This window comes from Meles meles, chromosome 3, assembly GCF_922984935.1.
Source record: "Meles meles chromosome 3, mMelMel3.1 paternal haplotype, whole genome shotgun sequence".
NCBI lineage: Eukaryota > Metazoa > Chordata > Mammalia > Carnivora > Mustelidae > Meles > Meles meles.
The window spans coordinates 113597264-113619960 of record NC_060068.1 but is presented as its reverse complement, the minus strand read 5'-3'; the positions used below and the strand labels follow the sequence as shown (position 1 = coordinate 113619960).

General features: G+C 36.1%; 1 protein-coding gene across 6 annotated transcripts in view; it reads right to left on the bottom strand.

The window, feature by feature from the left end:
- The window catches only part of RAPGEF6 (Rap guanine nucleotide exchange factor 6), a 190205-nt gene that overhangs the window by 17188 nt on the left and 150320 nt on the right, over positions 1-22697 (bottom strand). For 4 of the 6 annotated variants that reach the window (XM_046000273.1, XM_046000274.1, XM_046000277.1 and 1 more), the window contains 5 exons: positions 21080-21463; positions 13744-13955; positions 9195-9318; positions 6820-6843; positions 3030-3250 (listed from right to left, as the gene is read on the bottom strand). In XM_046000273.1, coding sequence (XP_045856229.1) covers positions 3030-3250; positions 6820-6843; positions 9195-9318; positions 13744-13955; positions 21080-21463 — 965 coding nt within the window. The remainder of the gene's footprint in view (positions 1-3029; positions 3251-6819; positions 6844-9194; positions 9319-13743; positions 13956-21079; positions 21464-22697) is intronic. The other 2 variants (XM_046000275.1, XM_046000278.1) reach the window with 1 other exon arrangement.

Here is a 22697-nt window from a genome sequence, read left to right as displayed (position 1 = left end):
AGGGGCGCTGGGTGGCTCAGTGGGTTAAAGCCTCTGCCTTCGGCTCAGGTCATGATCCCAGGGTCTTGGGATCCAGCCCCACATTGGGCTCTCTGCTCAGCAGGGAACCTGCTTCCCCCCCAGCTCCCCCCCGCCCCGGCTCTCTCTGCCTGCCTCTCTGCCTACTTGTGATCTCTGTCTTTCAAATAAATAAACAAAATCTTAAAAAAATAAACAAAAATAAACCATCTGAAGAGTGATTAAAAATAAAAAATATTTAAATGCTTAAAAATCATTTATGCAATAGAAATCAAGTAAAGACTCAAACCAAATTAAGGGAATACACAATGAATTAAACTATCACAAAACTTAAAGAAGGTCTCACAGGTTTACGCATTTTAAGTCAGTATTAAATATGTAGTAAAGGATACCATTTAGTGTTATAAGGAAAGACAGGAAAGTTTAGTTGGGTGTAAGGAAAGTGTGCAGGTGAGGGTGTGAGGGAGGGAGAACGGGATAGAGAGAATGCATGCAGACTAGGTATGTAGAATCGTTCTGGGCCCCCATTTTAACAATGAGCCAGGCACAGAAGAGATTTTTATGCTCTTGAATATCCCAAATCAGATTTAGGGAACAAAAAAAAGCAGAAAATGAAAACAAAAGATAACATAAGTGTTTCTGTTTTTGTCTGATGAAAGGTTAAACTGTTCCATCACTGTAAGATGGTAAGGGTCTATGTTGAATTACTTGGGGAAAAATAATTTTGAGGATAATGCAAAGCAAGGTCAGAGTACTTTAATAAATTATGGATATGGGCTTTGAACTGTAAAATGTGAATAAATCTTAAGATTCTGTACACTTTTTTGGTCTTTACTCCTTAATATGTACCATTTTCGCATGGCTGACACTATTCTTACTAGGTCACAGGTAGTAAAAATTTTTCTAGATACCTTCGAAGTCTATATATGTTTATTATTTTTAATGGCCATGTACTATCCCTTGTCTTGATAAGGAAACAGTATGCTTGACTATTCTCTAACATTTCAGTATCTGCAGGATTTCTTTTTCATCGGAATACATTATGCAACATCTTTATATAAACAGATTTTGGGTACATTATCTCAAAGGAATAACAACCCCAATACAAGACACCTAACTGGTAGCTCTAAGGAATAAATGGCAATGTTTGTGAAGTGCCTAGCATGGTTGCTGCATATAGAAAGTTCTTAGGAATGGTTAGGTTTTATTATTTCTTTCTCCTTTAATTTAATAGGATTGTAGAAAGAATCACAGAGATAAAACATATTGTCAATCCTTAAGTTTTATATCCTTGGGCAAACAGAGAACTAGGATGAAGAGAACCTTGCTCAAAAAGTAATAAATGACACTCAAACTTTGTCTTCATCCTTCAGAAGGTTCCACCATACTCTATTCCTATGGGTAGAAGGGTCCAAAAAATCCTTTTTATGACATCATTTACCGAATGGCTTACTTTGTACTTTAAAATCCACCATCCTATTTGAAATTTTTAAATGTGGTTATATATCCACTTTCTCTTTTCTACTCGGTTGACAAACTGTTTCTATTATATGTGATTTGTTAATCTCAGGGTCAGCCCATGATGACTATCATTTCCTCCTATCAATCAGGAAGACTAGAAACAGAAAATGTGAACCTCCCCCAACAATATTCTGTCAATAGTTTATCAAGTTCTAGACATCCTATTGGAATTTTTATTGGTGTAATATTTAATTACATATATATTTATATGCATAAAATAACATCCACTTATAATTTAATCATTTTTGGCTGTCACAACACAATGTCTTACTATTTTTGAGTTCTGCTTTTGTGACTCCTCATTTCCTTGACCCAGACACATATACATTCTGTTGTTGTACAGGTATTCTCAGCTTTTAGAAGTTTGCATTACGCCATTTTGCTTTTATGTCAATATCAGTTTTCACTAGCCACAAGAAATCTGAAGAGAATTCTTGCTTACAGACGCAATGTGAACCCAGTCAGAGTAGAATCAACAAGCTATTTTCTCAGAAACTATATTCGGCATCTGATTATCAAACTGTCATAGGTTTCAACTGGGTCTGTGTGCATCTTTGCTTTATCTAGATTTATTCTGTGCACCCATTAACAAGGTATGTCTTAAGGTATCAGAAAAGCCTAAAAGAGGTTTTTTTGGGGGGGGTTGGGAACACTCAAATTTTATTTCATATAACTTCATGGTAATTGATTCTTCCTTTTATGTCATTTTTGGCTTAAAAAAGGTTTCACAGAAATGCTCTAGTTAGAAATAGTGGGGGAAACCTGCACATAATTAAAAAAAAATTGAGACTAGGCTCTTCTTTTGTCTATCACATCAATATTAGAACGTGCCTGACTTTTCTTGTTTTACATTAATTACTGAAACCTATTATCTCTAAGGTTTCTTTTTTTTAAGATTTTATTTATTTGAGAGAGACAGAGACAGAGAGGGAGGGAAGGGGGGAGAGCATGCATACACACAAGCAGGGGACGCAGGAGAGGGGGAAGCAGGCTCCCCACTGAGCCAGAAGTCTGATGCAAGGCTTGATCCCAGGACCCTGGGTTCATGACCTGAGCCAAAGGCAGATGCTTAACTGAATGACCCAGGGGTCCCTCTCTAAGGGTTTCAGTTAAACTTCTTGGATTTTGTAGTTGGTAAGTAACATTATCTGTGAGATTTAAAAAAGGTAAAAAATTTCACTTATTTTTATTCTTCATTTAGTGGTGAACGTAAAAATGTTCTCAAACAGAAGGGCTCCTCTATAATGTTCCAGGTTTTTGTAAGAAGACTTTATAATGAATTTTAAAGAAGAACTCTTTATCTCTCACCTTCCTGCATAGGGTCATCGTTCAGAATGGATGGTATTCAGCATTTAGTTAAGAGGATCACTCAATGCTGGGGTATATCAGAAAACTTTTTTGAGTGAAAGTTAATTTGCATGGGACTTCAGCTTAACTCTAGAGAAATAAATTTCTATTTTCTTTTATATTAAGTGAAAACTTGTACTTACAGGTACCATAGGCAGGTTCCCACTGCAATGACATCATCTGAAACTTTTCCTCATCTGTGTCTACATCCAGACTGGAGAGATACTGCTTCACTTTTCTTGCCATTTGGGCATCCTCGTATAGCTTCTTGGCGTTAAGCAGAGAGCTGCGACGTGCCCTTTTTTTGTGTGCACCTCCCTGAACATCCAGCATGTTCGAGTTTGTGCTGCCTTGACTCAGTGACCTGTAGGGAGATGGACATCACAATGAGGGGCAGTAAAGATGAGAATTACAAATGGTAGACTGAAGATTAAAAGAATTTTGTTCTGTTAATGCTATTGCATGCTGATGCAAATGAGTTAAAAGATGAAGAGCATTAATGCAAAGTAATATGGCACACATGGCTATGTTCTGAGTTCTAAGATTCGGCAAAGTATAGAATTCAAAAGAATAAGATAACACCCCCCTCCCCCAATGAATTCCATCAGGTCTATGTTTGCGCCTATGCAACCCATGGCAAAACTATGACAAGTAAACTGGCCCAAAGGCCATCCACACTCTGAAGATAGGGCAAGAGCCTGGGTCACAACAAGTGGATCCTTAGCCAGATCTCTGTACCAGGAGTTTCTAGAGCAGCTCTGCTTGTTTGCGCTGCTTTGGGTATGCCATAGCCATCACCATTCCTGCCTACAGCAGACCCACTCTGAGTATGCTCGTCAATTTTACCAGTAAGTAGATCTTGGCCAAAATTCAAAGAGAACAACCAATAGGAAAAAATAAGCATTTATATTCAATTCAATATAGTTAGAGACCAGAAGCAAGAGAGAAAGTTACTCAGTCTTCTACTCACACACCAACTGATTAGGCAATATGTGGTTCTAGGACTATCTGTGACTGGGGACCTTTCTTTGCAATGCCTCCATGATAGAACTGCAAACCAGGCAGAAATAACTACAGTTCAAACAAGTTAAAGCCTCTCCCAACTCTCCTCTTTTGGCAAACTTCATTCTAGAATAACCACATCTAGAACCAATGGAAAATAGGAAATGCTATACTACTTGTAATAAGGCTAGAAATGCAAGGTTCTTAAATGATTTTTATTTTAAATGACGTTCCCATTCCAAAATAATAAAGCTATCTATGGGTTTATTAAATTACCCTCATTTTTGTCCCCAAATATTCTAAAAGACCACAACCTACAGAACAATTTGTTCTTTAATGCTTACATACTATTTAAAATAGACACTAGAATCCTAATGTTTTCTTCGTAAACTAAGTGAAACAAAGTTGTTGAAGTGTTATAGTATTTTTTTCTTTCAGTATTTTAAGATCTTTGGAATAGGATGTGCCTTACATTGGAAACCAACTTTTGATTGCTACTGGTCAGGCCTGTTTCATACACAGAAATTTCAAAACTTAAGAATGGTTGGGAAGAAAATCCAATGACATTAATGAATTACTCTTTCAATCTCCAAATGATTTTTAAGAAGGGAGTGAATCCGACAAGTTTCATAACATTCCCAAAGCAGCAGTCAAAAGGAGGCAAGTATCTGCAAACCCAAGCCAAGACTCTAGCACCAACAGCTTTTACTTCTCTAATGGCTTGTTTTAAGAAATAATGCATTACCAACACATTGGATGACACAAAAGATACTACTGTGCAGGGAAAAAAAACCTCCCCAAAACTAGTCACTTAGAAGATTCATATTCTAATTTTAGTATATGTGCTGCCGAAGCGAGCACGAAGATTCATATTCTAAATATGAAGAAGTCTAAGATCCAAATAAACCAATTTAATTTGCTCACATTTTTCTTTTCATGAATGCAAAAATACATACCTAAGTTTACATAAGAGTTCTTTTAAATAAGCATAAAGTAAAAAATATTCAGGGGTAAGAAGGCAGTGAAATGATTTTTCTTAGTGGTCCATCAAATAATGGTGTGTCCAACAACTGAAGATATCTTAGATTCAAATAAGTGCAGTAAAATCAAGTGCCAACATTTAGGTGCAAATTTGAATACAAAGATCTTAAGTTTTCCTTCACTGGTATCCGGGGAAAAAAAAAAAGTTTCTACAAATCTAGGATACACAGAAAATTCTAATAACTAAAAACATTGTAATAAATGACAATAAAATGTCTTCTAAACTACTTCCAGAACAGAAAAATACCATGATTTAAGAATAAATGCACTTAGCATCTACAAAATCATAAAGGAATGCAACCCTAAAACCGAACAGTGAATATGTTACTTAAGTCATTCAACACCCCAAATTCCCACTAGGATGTACTGACCAAGTATTTTTCTTCATAACAGTAATGCCAGGAATCAATTTCTATTTTTGGTGAGAAGAACCAGAAAAGACCAAGACATAAATGTGGAATACAGGAAACACATGAGAAACACAAAGAAAAGGAAGAATGGAGAAGTAAGTTCAAGTTCACCAAACTTCCAACAGAAAACAAGATCACAAATAAGACAAGACTCAAGTTCAAGTTAAGTGGCTCACAAAAAATCCTTCTATCATGTAATAAGAGCATCTAACTTCATGATTCACTGCAGTCTTAAAGTAACAAAATCCTTCATTACAAAACCATCTCTTTGTTCATCTAAAAATGAAAGGGCTACATAGATGATTTATAAGGTCCTAAACATTCTATGATTCTAAATAGGTATCTATGTAAAAGCAGAGATCTGAACATACCTGAACAACAAAAGGTGGCAGTTTCTGATTGTATTAATTCTTTTTTTTTTTTAAATAAGGTCAACTCTATCCCCAACTTGGGCTTGAACTCACAACTTCAAGATAAAGAGTTGTATGTTCTACAGACTAAGCTGGCTAGGCACCCTGACTGTATTACAGTTTTAAGAATGATAAGGGAATCTATTAAAAATGGCAGAAATTTAAAATAAATTTCTATCATGTTATATTACATCTCCCGGTATTAGTGGATCTGATGAATTAAAATCATCCTATTTCAATTATTTACTAACTGAATTAAAAAAATTTTTTAAATTTTTTATTGTGTTATGTTAGTCACCATACAATACATCATTAGTTTTTGATGTAGTGTTCCAAGATTCATTGTTTACTACCTGAATTTTATAGCAGAGTTTGGATAAGGGCTGCCTCTTCTTGGAAAACTAATGGGAACAAAACCTTTACAAACAAAAATCATCCTTTTATTATGTATTTCTTAATAAAATATGGCATTTGAAGAAACTTTTTGTTAACAGTGGGCTTCACATCCAATGTGGGGCTTGAACTCATGACTGTGAGATCAAGAGTCACATACTCTACTGACTGAACCAGCCAGGTACCCCAAAATATGGCATCTGAGAATAAGAAAATGGCATAAACTCTGGAATCAGACTACCTGGGTCTCGATCCACTATTAGTGTGCTATAAGAATTTAGACCAGTCTATCTTCCCTGTCTGCAATATGGGAATAACAGTATTTATCTCCCAGGGTGGATGGAGAATTCAGTAATTCATTTAAAGTGCTCAGAATAATATATGGCACATAGCAAGCACACACCAAATATTTATTATCATCATCATCATTTAACTGCTCCTGCTAAATTAAAATCTATAAGGGACTTATGGGACATCAACAATGGCAAAGTAAAGGGGGAAAAAAGCTAGTTCCATCACTACTTTCACCTTGTTAGCAAAAGGCATTTGTCAGGAATGTAGGTTGACAGGGTTAATAGAACGCATGCTATTTTCTGTGCATGCATTAATGAATAGGATGCAGTATATGTTAAGAGTCGTACAATCTTTATTTCAGTTGCATTCATCTCTACACTTACCCCAGACTCCGCCACCTCTTCTTCCTGCAAGCAAGAGCCACAAACATTGAAGCATGGGTTGAACAGGAAAGCACAGAAAAAAGACAACAGTTGAGAGTCAGAGAAACTATGGAGACAGACTAGAACAGAAAAATTTTACCGAGAAAAAAATGGTAGTTAACAGTAAAATGACTTTGATGGGATGCAGAGGGGTAAAATGAATATGTACTGAAGGCCAACAAACCTGCAATATTCTCTAAAATATTTTTTTAGGTTAATTATATTTCTAATATCAAATCTATATCTTAGGCTTATGTTAATAGGAAACTTATGAAAAAACACGTACTTACTCTGAATTGTAAATTTAAAGTTTTTAGGGAAGGAAACCTTAAATTAAGGAAGAATTTTTGAATATTTTTTGGAAAGGATTTTTGGGCCACTCATTCAAATGACAGGATGAAATTACAAGGAACATAAAAATTTATGTCATTTCTAAGGGAAGAAATTTCTCTGACAATGTACTTTACAAGAAATGTTAACTAGCAAAACTGACTTAAAATTTAAGTAAAAATATACCATCAGAATAAGATACTGAATATCCTTATACTCCAATTAGACTGAATAAAGATTCTATTTATTTTTGCTCCCTGCCGGCCTCAGTGTGCCAGGTCTGCACTCACTAAGCTCCAGCTGCACATGCTCCAAGTCTCTGTTTTTCAGTCAGCAAACTGATTACTGTTAGAATAAAAAGATGTTACTTTGTCCACACTAGATAATTTACACCACAAAATGGACAATTACTTGCTTAAACAAAGAGCACATTTCAGTACTGGCTGACAAAGAAAATGGATTCAGGAAAATTCAATCCATTTCTAAGTGTCCATACTAATTATAAATGTTTCCTTTTCCCCTACCTATATTATACTTAACCAAGGCCATTCCACAGAAAACAGCCAAGTTTACGAATTTCCTCCTTAGGTTAAATTCCTTTGTTCTTTCTTGTAGCTCAGCTGGTACTCATTATTTACTGGCCTGTAGGGGCACAAATTCATTATGTCTTCAGGAACAAGGCTCCTAACATATAAACAGAGGTCCACATAAAGACAACAGGGAGTGGTGGGACCACTGGACAGAAACATGCAACAAAAGCAAAAACTTTAAAGAAACAAACAACAAACCCTCCTCCAGGTTTGCTTTGGTCCCTGGTTCTTACTGTTTTCTGCTTCCAAACTGTTGAGCACCGACATGTCTCATTACATACAGTGATTCTTAAGGGTGGAGTGGGATGGCTACAGAAGAAGACAGCTGACACTACCCTTCGTCCATACTCTGAAGATCTCTACACTAGGAGCAACCATCAGACCAACTCCTTACAAAAACAAAGACTCTTCCCCAACAGTAATTTAAGTAAGACAAAACAAAACCTATCCTGACACACACACACTGTATTTTGGTTACCAAAACTCTAACTCCACCTCTGATTTTTGAAGAAACAAGTATTTTTGCTTCCATCCTGGACTGCATGTTTTTTAAGCCAAAGGAACTGTGCTTGCCTTTGTTGATAGTTCATTTTGAAAAGTCTTATGTACTGAAGCTATACACATAGGCCCAGAAAAAAGTAAGTCACCTAGATTAAAACCCCAGTTATCTATATACCCTGATAATTATAAAAATTACCGAGAACATCTTGACAACAAACGTCCTATAAGTTTTATATAGTCTGAGAAAGACTTTGTTATTATATTAAAAACAAATTTTAAAAAAGCATTCTTAGAAGTGAATATGGAATACCAATAACATCTGCCATTTCTATTTATGATGGAACATGCTTAAATCTGCACTTTCTCAATTCTGTTAAAGTACTTACACACAAATAAACAGTAGTACTATGGCTTAAGGAAAAGAATATGTTTTAAAAGAATAAAGTATGACTTAAACAGAAAAACAACTTAAAAATATTCAGTAAAAATAGAAGACATGTGCAGACTAATAAATAATACTATACAAATTAGGCTGAAAACCAGATAAAAGCATTTGTCCTCTGTGATAACTTCATAAGGGTCAGCAATTTTCTTAGTTACTTAACATAACAATAACAATACAGAATTATCCACCTACTCAAAAAAGTAGTATAGAAAATTGATTTTCTGTTCGAATCTCAGCAAACTACATAATACTGGGCAAATAACCTAACTGCTCTCAACATTGGTTTTTCCCAACGTAAAAGGAAACCCTATAGCACCTACCTTTAAGGGGTACCAGGACAAATGATTACTTATGACTGACCTGTGTAAGCATGTCATGCAGTGTATATAACAAATGGGAGATGGTTAATAAATATTATTGCTGTATCACTCAACATCACTCTAACACTTTTACACACTTCAATGTCTTACCTCTGTCGAAACATCATAGCTGGGTCCATGTTAGCAGAAGTCATTCGAACAACTTGGCGGATTTCTTTGGCAATCATTCTTAGCTTCTCAAAATTCACTAAACCATCTACTCTGGAGTCATTTCCTATGGAATAAAAGTAATTCTTTGGTTCTCAAAATTAAAATACCTACATAAAGGTAGCAGAAGTCAACTTTCTCTTGGGAGCACAATTCAGAACCTTCTTTACCGAACTGCCACTTCTGTTTTCCTGTTTTTTGTTTTGTTTCCTTAGAGGAGGAGAGAGAAAAGGAGGTGGGGGAAGGGCAGAAGGAGAGAGAATCTGGAGCAGGCTCCATGCCCAGTACCAAGCCTGATGTGGGGCTGGATCCCACAACCTTAAGATCATGAAGTGAGCTGACATCCAGAGTCAGAGAGTCAACCAACTGTGCCACTGAGGTGCCCTGCCGCTTCTATTTTTAAGAAGCGATGTATATGACTCAACTCTGCTCCTAGGTACTGAGCTATTGGAAGGAATTCTATTCCTATGGGAGCAGTGATTATGAATACTGGAAGGTGCTAAGCTACATAGCTTCTGAAACCAATTTCACAGTGTTGTTACAGGAACACCTGTAAAATGTGCACCTCCTTAAGTCTTACTCTCCAGATGCTCAGGTCACTCTCAGGCAGGTACCTATCTTTTAGACAGCAGGGTATAGCGCCTGAAAACTTAGGCTTTAGCCAGGGGTCACAAAGAGTGACCTGTGAGCTTAATTAATCCAGTAAGTTTTCTTTGATTTAAAATACTTTTAGAAATTGTTAAATGAGTTGTCAACATTTAACAAGTGGAAGATATCCCCTGAAAACCTCTGACTATTCTTAAAAAAAGGGAGGGTTCTGGTGGGGGATTAAGGAAGAGTAGGTATGTTTTCTTAAATCACAATTATTAGTTAAAATTAAGAGGTGGCTGGCTCACGGAAGAAACCCTTTCCAGTTTGCCATTCACCTTCTTTTACCCAAAGTTTTAATTTACAATTCTTACTTTCATCAACTGATGCAAATATGCTTGCTTAAAAGTTCTGTAATTATTATTTCTATTCTTATAACTGGGCTCTGAGGAAAAATCCACACAACTTTCAAAATGGTCTGCTTTTCTTTGAAGAGAGTAGGTATGAAACCAAACTTAGCCCATCTGATGGCTTACTAAAAGTTCAGAGTACAAGGCAAAAAAAAAAAAAAATGTTCAAAAGGCAATGTGACTGTCTATCGCAGTGTTTCTTTTTTATGCCTGTCTTCAATACTTAGTGTGGCTGCATTTACCTAATGTGGTAGACCCCTGAGATGCCTCTGTGGAAATCCTAAGTCCCAAAGACAACTTTAAGAACCTAATGGGTCTGAAACACAGCATGTTCTCTCTCCTCACAGTAAACAGAACCTATACATTAAAGATCTGAGTTGTTCAGTGCCTCAACATGTGAGGTGGTAACAAAATAATAATCAAAAATACTTTTCAAGTCACATAAACGTGTTTTGAGGTAGCAAGTCAGAAAAATATATGTGACGTCTATCACGGTATTTCCTTATGAAAGAGGAGTAAGGAGAGAAGGGGCAGTAAGATCAGATAATCAGAACCACCTTGTACTGAGAATAACTAGAAAATTTGAGCAAAAACAGAAAAAGCAAATAATTTAAGTCATCAAAAAGCTACTGAAGCAGTGAAGATTCTGAAGAGGAATGAAGATCTGGGGAAGGTTTACTATTTCGCAGTACTTGATCCTAGGGGCATTTACTGATTCAGAAAAGGCAGATGATGAGCTTAAAGAACTAAGTGGTACCATCCCAAGCTATGAGATTAGAAGGAAACAACTTAAGATCTGGCAAACTTCCAATGCTTTGGGTTGGGATCCTGAAGGGCTATCTTGGGATTAAGGATGAACTAAATGTGACCAGGATACAAGTTCAGTGTTAAATTATCTCAAGATATGAAAATGGATTAAGGCGATTTTGGATTGTTAGCACACCTAGCTGTCTGGCAAAAGCAAGCTTTAATTTCTCTGGAGGAATGGGGCATAATCCAAATCTCAGATTATTTCTGTAATTTTTTATTAACAACATACATTTGACCAAAAATAACCAGGGCTATCAGGAAAAGAGACAACATGAATTAAATGCAGGAGAAAACAAACAAACAAACAAAAAACGACAGAAAGGGACCCACAAAGGATGGGAGTTATTAGACACAGAAGTTAAAATAACCAAGTCGAATATGTGCAAAGATACAGAAAACAACAGAACTTCAGTGGAGAACATAATAAAGATAAAAAAATGTAAATTATAAACCTGACCAAAAAGAAAAAAAAAAAGCCTCACATAACACAAAACCTGGAAGTAGGAACTCACTGATATGTTTAATAGTAAATTACACACAGCTGAAAAAAGAACTGATAAACTGGAAGAAATTATCCAGAATGAAGCACCGTTAGACAAAAAGATGAGAAACAGAGAAAAGAGGGTATGAGACAATGGAGGAAGTCATAAGGTCTAACAGAGGTGAAATCAAAATTCCTAGAGGTTAGAAGAGGAAAGGTAAAAAATTTGAAGACAAAATGAATGAGAATTTTCAAAACTCAAAAAAAAAAAATCAAAATAGAGCTTTCAAGACATCTTACAAATAAATCAGGACTATGCCACACCTAGTTACATCACAGCCAAACCAGAGGAAAAAAAGAGATAAAGAGAAAATTAAAAGGCAACTATTGGAAAAGAGCAAACTGTAGTCACAGGCACAGCGAGTACTGACAAATGATGTCCCAACATCAACAATGAAAGCCAGGACACAATGGAATGGTTTCTTGAATGTTCAAAGACAACAACTGCCAACCAAAATTATGCCTTAAAAATGAATATGAAGTAAAGATACTTTTAGATAAAGATATTTCATCATAATGTAGACTTGCACTTAAATAATAGTGTTCTATAGCAAGAAAAAAACCCCAACCACACAGAAGCATTGAAATGCAGAAAGAAATAAAAACAAAAACATCATATAAATACTGACTCTACTAAATGATAGTATGTGGGAGTTCAAAGCATTAACAGCAACTGCATATAAACTGGGAGGTTAGTATATGGAATTTAAATAATCTAAGTTCCTTGTACTGCCCAATACATAGAAAAGTACTGATGAATCTTAACCTAACATCAACTAATTGAGTAAAAATATTATAATGTCTATTGTAACATGAGAAAAACAGTAAAACAGTATATAGTTAGTAAGTTACTGTACTAGAACAAATACCATACACAAAAATTAACTCAGGAAGTTTGTAGATAAAATAAGGTAAAAGATCACTAAGTTAGGCTTTTAAGGCTAAGAACCTGCTGTTCAACAAAAGATAATCTTAAGAGACTCAAAAAGCAGGTCATATTACACCCAGGATTTATAAGAAATACTTAAAAATGTATTAAACAAAAGAGAAAACCTGATAAAAAGAATACGTAAGAAATCTGAACTCATAACTGACCAAAAAAACTCCCCACATAAATATATAAAAGGGTACTGGGTACTCAATCTCATTAGTAATTAGGAAAACGCAAATTAAACCACACCATTACTGAAATGGGTAAAAATAAGAAGACTGAATTTACCAGGTATTGATTAGGAACAACGACAATTCTAATAACAATGCCAGTGTTGCACTTCAGTGCCTAATGCCGACTCTTTTCTTTTTTTTTTTTATATATTTTTTCCATTTTATTTATTTTTTATGCCGACTCTTTTCTAAAGTTGATTATATGAGTATCAGATCCATAAATGCCACCATGACTGATACGAATATTCAAGGCAGCATTATTCATAATAGGTGAACAGTGGAAAACTGTCAAATGCTTATCAGAAGAATGGAAAAATCCACTGTACGGCATTCAGGTAACGGAACACTAATTTTGAAAGTCAAGTATACCTATAATCAAAAACATGGAAAAATCTCACAAATCTAAGGTTGACCAATAAACCAGAAACCAAAACCAAACCAAAGCATAACAAATATGTTCTGTAATTCTATTTATATAAAGTTCAACAACAGATAAAACTAAACCCCAGTATTAGGAGTCAGGACAGTCATTACTACTGGGGAAGAGAATGAGGGTGGTAATTAATTAGAAAGGGCCATTTTGGTTTTGGCCAAGGTGTTGGTTACATGGGTTACATGGATGTTCTGTCATAATTCATTTAGTTGCTCAATGATTTTGGGAACTTTTATGTATTGCATGTGTTGAATAATTTAATTTAAAAGAAAGTTGGAAGGAAAAGTATTACTTAACAAAATAACAAATATGATTCCAACAGTCTGATCTGGGTGTAAGTGAAATTTATGTTTGAATGCATAGGATAAACACCTAAATTTGTTTTTGTCAATAATGTGGATTTTGATTTATAAAAGTTGCTGCATTTATAATTACATAAAGCTTTAGTGGCATAAAAGGCTGCAAAATATATTAAATATAATAAAGCACAATTCTGTGGAATTAGTTGAAGTTTAACATGCTAATTTTCAAATAACTTTCAAATACCTTCATGGAGAAATGTCATATCTTTCTTGACAACAGGAAAGAGTGGAATAATTGGAGGCTGCATGCTTTGACTACTAAGAATATTTCTGTATTTTGCCATGTTTCTAGATGGATCAAAAAGGTCTTGTAGATCTTGGAGGTGTTTCTCATACTTGCTTGGTAATTTTTCCCAAGTACCTCTGAGCCGTGCTACAGATGCCAGGTTCAAACCACTGCCAAAGATGAGAATAAAAACATTAATAAGGGACTTGGAGGCGAGAGAAGACTCAGGGCAGTAAAGCATATACACCAAGTTTCTCTAAGAAAGCTAAACTAAGAAGGGACATATTTTTAGTATGTTGAAATGAACAGAGTATAACCGTGGGGGAAAAAAATACAAGGGACTCTCTGATCTGACAACAAGGAAAATGCTTTCAGAGGAACTATATATATTACTTGTCTATGGTTGAATTCCTGTAGCCTTTATTTTCCAGCTTGCATGTATGAGATAAACATAGTATTTCCATAAAAGACACACTTAACATAAAAAAACACCTTCAAATATCACAATGTTTCTGTTTGTTTTACTTAGAAATAACTTTATGGAGACATTATCTATTTGAAAGAGGTTTAAGTAATGCTAAACACAAATGCTGTAATACTTGAGGCAAGTTCTAGGGCAGAGGCAGCCTTCTTTTCCAGAGATTTTGTTCTCTCACATCCTATTCAAATACTTCCCTATCTCTCAGTTCTAATCCTGTTCCCCCAAGGCCTCCATATATTCAGTGTCTTCTTTTCTACAGGATTTTAAACTCAGATAGCCCCGAGGTTGAAAAGCATGCATATCCATTAGGCTGCAGCTCTTCCCTATCCCTTTTTGTCTCTACTACCACCCCGGCCCCCCAGGAAGGCTGCCAAATGAATAGTGCATATATAATGCCTCAATTTTCTTACCAGTTAATCCCTCTTTTATACTTAGCCACCTGACTTTTAGGGACACCACTGTACTTAAAATGTTCTCTTGCCTTCTGATTTTAAGGTGTGACATCAAGATATTTGTTCCCTTTGCCTCTGAGAAGTCATCCCAAATGACCAAATGAGTATCAGAAATGCAAATTTCATCTCCACTTCAACTAGGAATTATCTGTAACTCCCAAACACATTAAAAGGTTGACCCAAACAGTCAAGGTTAAATAGGAGAATGGCAAATGCTTGAAAAGAACTTGTAGCTGAAGGTCTCAATGAAAGCTGGTAACTCACCCCGAAGGCAAGAACACCACCCTCCTCTTTGAAATAACACAAAGGAATCTATAGGCTTATAGAATTAGGTGGGGGCTGGACCACGTTCCTTACCAGGGAATGCCAGATAAAGTATATAGCTACAGTACCTCGATAAGAAGCAGTTTAGTGGTGATAGAAGGTAGAAACTCTTGAGTTAAAGCCACCAATCTCCATGTGGTGGAAAGAAATAAAGGGTAAACAATTCACATTCAAGCTCAATTCCTGCTAGCCTGGAATAATGCCCTAGATCCTGTCTCATATGAACCTCCTGCAAATACTTGGTACAGGAAAACTCACATCATTCAAAAAGAAAAAAATAAACATAGAATCTATAATAAGCTGCTACAAGGAAAAACAACACAAAGAAAAATGCTGCCACCAATCAAATAAAAACTGGGACTAATCAATGACCTAGCCATGATTTCAAATGAATTAGTAAAATAAATAAAGAGCTTAATGGAGAGATAGAAAGAGCTTAAGGAAAATATGGTAGAAGGAATTGGTAAAAAGAAGTTAACTAGTAAAGTTCAGAAAAGAAATGGAACACAAAACCAATACAGAAATGAAGGCCACCCCGGAACCTACAGAGTAGGGGGAAAAAGACACTGCTACAACCTGGTGCAAGTAACGTTGAGGGGAGGATTAACAAAAGCAGTCAATGGAAGTGGACAGAACTAGAAGTCCATGTCTCCAGAAGTAAAGTTCTAGCACTCGGTTGGAGTAAAACAGAAACAATAACAACAAAAAATGGAGTCTGGATGCGTTTAAGTAGGTAAAACGAATAGTTTGATTTTGCTGGCTTCACCCCCCTCCCCAAGGGACACAGCTGAAAGCTAAACTAGACAGCTGGTGATTTCTCCCACAGGGGAGAGGGCGAACTGGTAAGTACATGTCTGGTTTCCCTAACTGCGTAGGATGCTATCAAAGACACTAACTTCACTCTTGTTTCACTCAGCTCCAGAAAATCCAATAAAGTAGGAGCTCCATGACAGGGGTGAGGGAGCAGAACTGGAGAGTAGTATGGAAGATTCCTGGAGGACATTAAAGGAACACAGGTCCTGCTGTTTGCTTAGGAGCCACAAGGAATATCTCACCTCTCAACCTGCAGATGGCCCCAAATGACCCACTGGCACCTGCCCAGCTCCATGCACCTAAGTCCTACCCCCACATCCTTCTTCCCTCTGCGGCTGGTTCCCTGTCCAAGGTCCTGAGAACAAGCTCTGGTAAAGAAGGAGCAGAGAAAACAGGCCAGAGTCTATGGGCAAAGGAGAAACCACAAACTTGAACTGGAGTACCACCTTCAGGAAAACAGAATAGAATATATTAGCAGATGGCAGGGTATACTGGAGGATACAGAGAAGATAAACTTTAGAATTCTCTCACAAGAGGGATGGGTGCCTGGGTGACTCAGTCAGTTAGGTGTCTGCCCTCGGCTCAGGTCATGATCCCAGGGTCCTGGGATTGAGTCCCAGCAAGTTCCAGAACCGTATCAGAAAGGGAGGCTTGCTTCTCCCTCTCCCTCTGCTGGCAGCTCCCCCTGCTTGTGTACACCCATTCTCTCTGTGTCAAATAAATAAAATCTTAAAAGAGAGAGAGAAAGCACGGAGCAGATACATCCACGTAATGTCTGAGAAGGTCTTAGAATCTATAGGAAGACTGCTAAAGTTTTTTTCCCTCCCCTCACTCTAAAGACTGCTAGTAAAAACTGGGAGAGGGTGAATGCTACTTCAAACGAAAAAACAAAAACAAATCAGGGAACCATGACTTCACTGAAGTTCACAATAATCCTCTAGTTGCCAAACCCAAAGGCATGGAGAGCTACAATTTACCTGATAAAGAATTCAAAATAGCTGTTTTAATGAAATTCAATGAGCTACAAGAAAATTCAGAAAGATAATTCAATGAAAACAGGAAAATAATACATAATCAAAATGAGAAATTCAACAAAGATACAGAAATCATAAAAAAGAATCAAAGATTTTTTTAGAACTGAAGAATTCAATGAACAAAATAAAATAAAATGTCACAGAGAGCATCAGAATCAGAGCAGATCAAAGAGAAGAATCAGTGAGAAAAAGAATAGCAACTTTGAAGTAACTCAGTTGGGGGTGGGAGTGGGGAGAATGAATAAGAGTGAAACAAGCCTACATGGTCCACAGGCCCACCAAAAAACCCAACCATCGGAATTAGTGGAATTCCAGTCAGGGGAAGAGACAGAGAAGGAGGAAGAAAGCCTATTTAAAGCAATATGGTCAAGAACTCCCCAAACATGAGAAGAGATCTGGACATTCAAGTTTATGAGACTAATTGACTACCCCATTACTGCAATTCAAAACAACTTTCTCTAAGACTCATTGTAATAAAACTGTCAAAAATTAAAAGACAAAGAGAATTCTAAAGGCAGCAAAAGAAAAAAAGATGATAACCCGCAAAGGAACATCCATTAGGCTGTCAGCCGATTTTCTCTGCGGAAAACTTACAGGCTAGTAGGGAGTGGGATGATACATTTAAAATGATGAAAGAAAAAAACTGTCAACAGAAGACACTCTCTGGCAACATTATCCTGAGAAATGAAGTACCTTCCCAGGAAAACAAAAGCTGAGGGTATTTATCACCATTACACCTGCCTTATAAGAAACACTGAAAGGAGTTCTTTGAACTGAAATGAAATGATGTTAAATAGTAACATGAAAAGATATACAAATATATGCCATTGTGATAAAGTTAAATACACAATTAAATTCAGATAACTTAAAAAAAAAAAAGATGTTATTGATTTCTTTGACAGAGCACAAGCAGTGGGGAGTGGCAGGGAGAGGGAGAAACAGGCTCCCCACAGAGTAAGGAGCCCAACGTGGGGCTCGATCCCAAGACTCTTAGATCATGAGTTGAGCTGAAGGCAGAGCTTAATCAGCTGAGCCACCCAGGTGCCCCAAATTCAGATAACGCTTAATAGTGCAGTATGATGATTTCTTAACCACTTAGAGACTAAAGCTTAAGGAACAACAAAATGACAACAGCTACTATGTTAAGGAATACACAATATAAAAAGGCAAATTCTGACACTGAAAACATAAAAGAGCAGGGAGTAAAAGGGTAGAGTTTTGCATGTGACTGAAGTTGATATAAGCATGAAATAGTTATGTTTCATGTAAGTCTCATGGTAACTCAAAGCAAATACCTACTGCTGACTCACAAAAGACACGGAAAAGGGAATCAGAGCATTTCAGCAGAGATGATCATAAATTCACAAAAGCACACAGCAAGAGAGTAAAAATGAAATAAGGGGAACTACAAAACGGCTAGAACAGTAACACAGCAGTAATAAAACAAACATTCTACACGTAAATGGACTGAATTCTCCCATCAAAAGGCACAGAATGGGTGGATGAATAAGAAAAACAAGACCCAACTATATGCTGCCTACAGAAGACTCACTTCAGTTTAAAGGACACGAATAAGCTCAAAGTAAAAGAATGGAAAAGATAAACCATATAAATAGAAACCAGAAGAAAGCAGAGGATGCTTTATTTGTATCAGATCAAATGGACTTCAAGCCAAAAAATGGTAACAAAAGACAAAGGAGGTCATGATATAATGATAAAGGGCCAACTCATCCAGAAAACATAAAAATCATGAATGTGCATGGGCCCAACATCTCAGCATGTAACTGTATTAAGCAAACAGTAACAGATCTAAAGGGAGAAAGAGACAACAATGCATTAGTAAGGGATTATACTATACCACTTTCAGCAATGGATGAATTACCTAGACAGGAAATCAATAAATGGACTTGAACCATACTTTATACCAAATGCACCTAACATATATATACACAGGACAGTCTTTTCACCATTAACAGAATATACACTCTTCTCAACCATAAATGGAACATTCTCCAGGAAAGATTATAAAATAAACCACAAAGTCTTGGAAACCATAGGAAGATTGAAATAATGTCAAGTATTTTTTTCTGACCATAAGGTATAAAACTAGGAATTAACAAGAGGAAAATGGGAAAAATCTACCAATAGAGAGAAACTGAACAACACTCCCTTGAACAACCAATGGGTGGGGGGAAAAAAAATCAGAAGGGAAATAACTATCTCGCAACAAACTAAAATGGATACATAACATAACAAAACCTATGGGATGCTGCAAAAACTATTTCCAAGACAGAATTTTAGCAATAATTTTCTTTATTAAGCAATGGAAATTACCTGGCTTTTCATATCAAAGAACTAGCAAAAGAAGAAACTCAGCCCAAAGTTAAGAAAAGGAAGAAAATAAAGATCAGAACAGAAAGATATCAAATAGAGGCCAGAAAAATAAAAAAGGTCAATGGAATTAAGAAGTGTTTTTTTGAAATGATTAACAAAATTGACAAACCTTTAGCTAGACTAAGAAAAATAACGGAAATAAATAAAATATTACTACCTAATTCCAGGGAACTGATTGATTCACTTGTGTCATCTCTGCTATAAAGTTAGTTTCTTTGATATACTTTAATATAAAATATGGGGGAAAAAGCAATTAATTTTACAGGAACTACCGAATATGAATAATGTGCATAATAAAACAGTCTTTAAAACAAAACAAACCTTTAACCAAATACCCAATTTGGAGCTGTCTTTCCTTCTTTCGAATTTCTTTCCTTGGCTGTGAAGACACTATCATAACTGTGCTGTTCTATTATTTCTTGAAATTGTCCCCTATCTCTTTGGCTCAACTCTCTTCTTTACCCTTACACTCTGGATGGTCACTAGTTATGGCTCTTAAACTCTCTACTATTTATTTTTTACATGGAGATCTCTCTCGGTGTTAATCAGCTTTTTTCCACAGACTACTCCAAAACTGAGCCTATAACTCTCACATTCTAACTTTATGCCTCCTACACAGTTTCAATTTCTAGCCTTCCAAGTGTGCATCAATGGAATCTTGGTTCCTTGTTTTAGACTCAGCTGTTAAAAACTCTGAAGTGGCATTTTTCCTGCATTTTATAGGTGAAAAAAAAAATTCTTCAATTTTCTACTGACGCAGTGCTACTACACTGGAGAGGCAGGACTCAGACACAGGTTCAGCTGTTCTAAAGGTTAAGGCTCATCTCTGTTCAATACTCCTTCTAAAATCAAATAAAACCACACCAACAAAAATTCCTCCTAAAGCGTCTAATTCAAGTGCACCCACTGGTTACCTTCATAAAGGAGTTTCTTATCACCATGACAGATTTATGATTATAAAGATTCCAATTCTACCTCATGTGAGACTAGGACAGGTCATAATTAAATTCTGTGGGAGTCATACATAGATGGGATTAGGAGGTAATTATGCTGCTATATACAAGCACATGATCTTATAAATGGGCAAACTATAACTACCCTCCACCTTTAAAACTAGACTTCCTTTAAGAGGAACCCCTTATCACTATACTAGCGGAGGGTCAGAAAATATATTATTACCCAAGTTAGCCAATCTAGCCAGTCATAGTGAGTCAGGGGAAGAAAGGCTCCCAGGACATATAACCATCCACACCTCCTGGGCTTAGAGACCGTGAATTTTTAAATTCTAAAGCCTACTGTGCTTCAGCAACAATACAACCAGATACCTCACGCAGTGTTTGATAAACAAATCAGTGCTCACCAAATGGTTGCCATTATTATCATTATTTACTGTTGTTTTTATTGTTTCAAAATTGCAATTTTAGGTTGGAGCAATGATGCCACACTGGTTTTTCAGTGCCAAATTGCAGTGAGGCAGATATGGAAAGATGCCCAATACGGGAATCTGATGATAAAGATCACCTGTTGGCCATATATCCCAAGAGGGTATAATCCATCAAAGGGGGAGAAAGGAAAAAAAATGGGAAGGTACTAAACCCTCTTCAGCAAAAGCAATGTTTAAATGAAAGATGGCAGAAAAAGAAAGTGAAAAAGCCACTATCACCAGAATGGAAAATACATTAAATCTAAGAATACTTTGAAAGCCTATTATTTGGACTTTTCTTCTAGTCACTTAACACCTATGCAAAAAATCAGCTTCATGTCTAAACTAAACACAAATATTCATACAAACTTACCTTATTATGGCAAACATGGAATTGAAGTTCTTACATTCTCGACAATGAAGAGCAATTTTAATAAAATGCTTAATAATCTTCATTCGTTTCAGCTGATTGGATTCAGTTAAAATCTCTGAGGCAACCCAGAATGTCTCCTGGTTAACAATGTCTTCAAACTCTTTCAAGTGAGTATTTCCTGTTTTGGAATCTAATTTAAAAAGGTCATCAATGTATTCAGTAGGCTCAATATTACGAAACAAATCAAAGTCCCTCATTGACAGCTGAGTGGCCACCTCAATGGTACTGAGCTGCAGCATGGAGAGTTGGCTTTCCTTAACTAGTTCTTGAGCATCTTCATCTGAACATAAGGTTTCTGTTTCCATGTTATTTTTTAAATAATACCTAAAAGAAAAAAAAAACTATCTTTATAACTGATTTCACATTTATAAAGAGCACTTTCTTTTGGACTGTTGTCAAAATGTGATTATATGGTTAATAACATTTTGTCAAAAACATCAGAATATTCAGGAAAGTTAACATTGTAAATGAGAAGACGAAGAAGTTACCCTGTTGTTCCACCATTTGACATCTATTAGAGAGTAAAAATAATGTTGACAATGCTGCGAACCTAACCACTTTATGAAACTACTCACATAATGTGTCAACAACTGTGTGTGTGTTCTTAAGGATAAAGCTCTAAGAGGCATATATGAAGGAAGCTGATGCAGGGTAGGTACTATGTCAGTATTTGTTCATGGACAGCATGAATGAACATCTGAATCAAGACAGTTTACATTTCTATTCAGAAGTTGTTCTTACACTCATTTTCTTCTTTCTCAATTCCCAAGAGAAACAAAGAATAAAACCAGTAAAGAGGAAAAACCTCTCCACTAATAAGTTCTCCCTTCTTAAATACAAAACTTCATTCCAGCAAATGGCACTGATTGGCAATCATAAAAAAGACCTTCATTTTCTTCTTTTTACATTAACAATTCTTTAACACTTGAAAGTTAAAGATGTTTCACAGCTGGGAAATATCTTGTATAGGGCTGGTGCTGGGGATAAAAAAGGTAACATACTTGTCATGTGTCTTTTAGTTCATTCTTTTCTAATATACAACTTGATCCCAGCCTCAGTTTGTGACCATCTATTTTTGACTATCAAGGAACTATATCTTATTTTCTTCTGTGTGTATACTATTCACATACCTAAAAGAACACTATAAATGTGTTGAGACCCTCGTAAATAAAATTGTATCTCTAACATTTATCATGGGGGCTAACTCATTCATTCAACTAACATTCCTATGTGGTAGGTTCTACTATTATCATTCCCATTTTTTTCGTGAGAAAACTCGAACAGAGAGAAACCAAATAACTCACTCTGGTCACACAGCCAGAGCTGGGACTTTCCCAGACTGCTGAGCACTCTGGCTCCACTATGTATATATAGCTAGCAAGGCTGAGTTCATCCATTGTCTCTTACCAGTAACCATGAGAGGTAGTCATTTTAAGGTTTCTAAGGATCTTAACTCTATATATAGAATTTAGGCTCACTAAAAACAACATTATTCTCAGACAAAATCACCAGAGTTAACAACAAATGTACTACAGAAACAATCTTCTAGTTGAGCAAA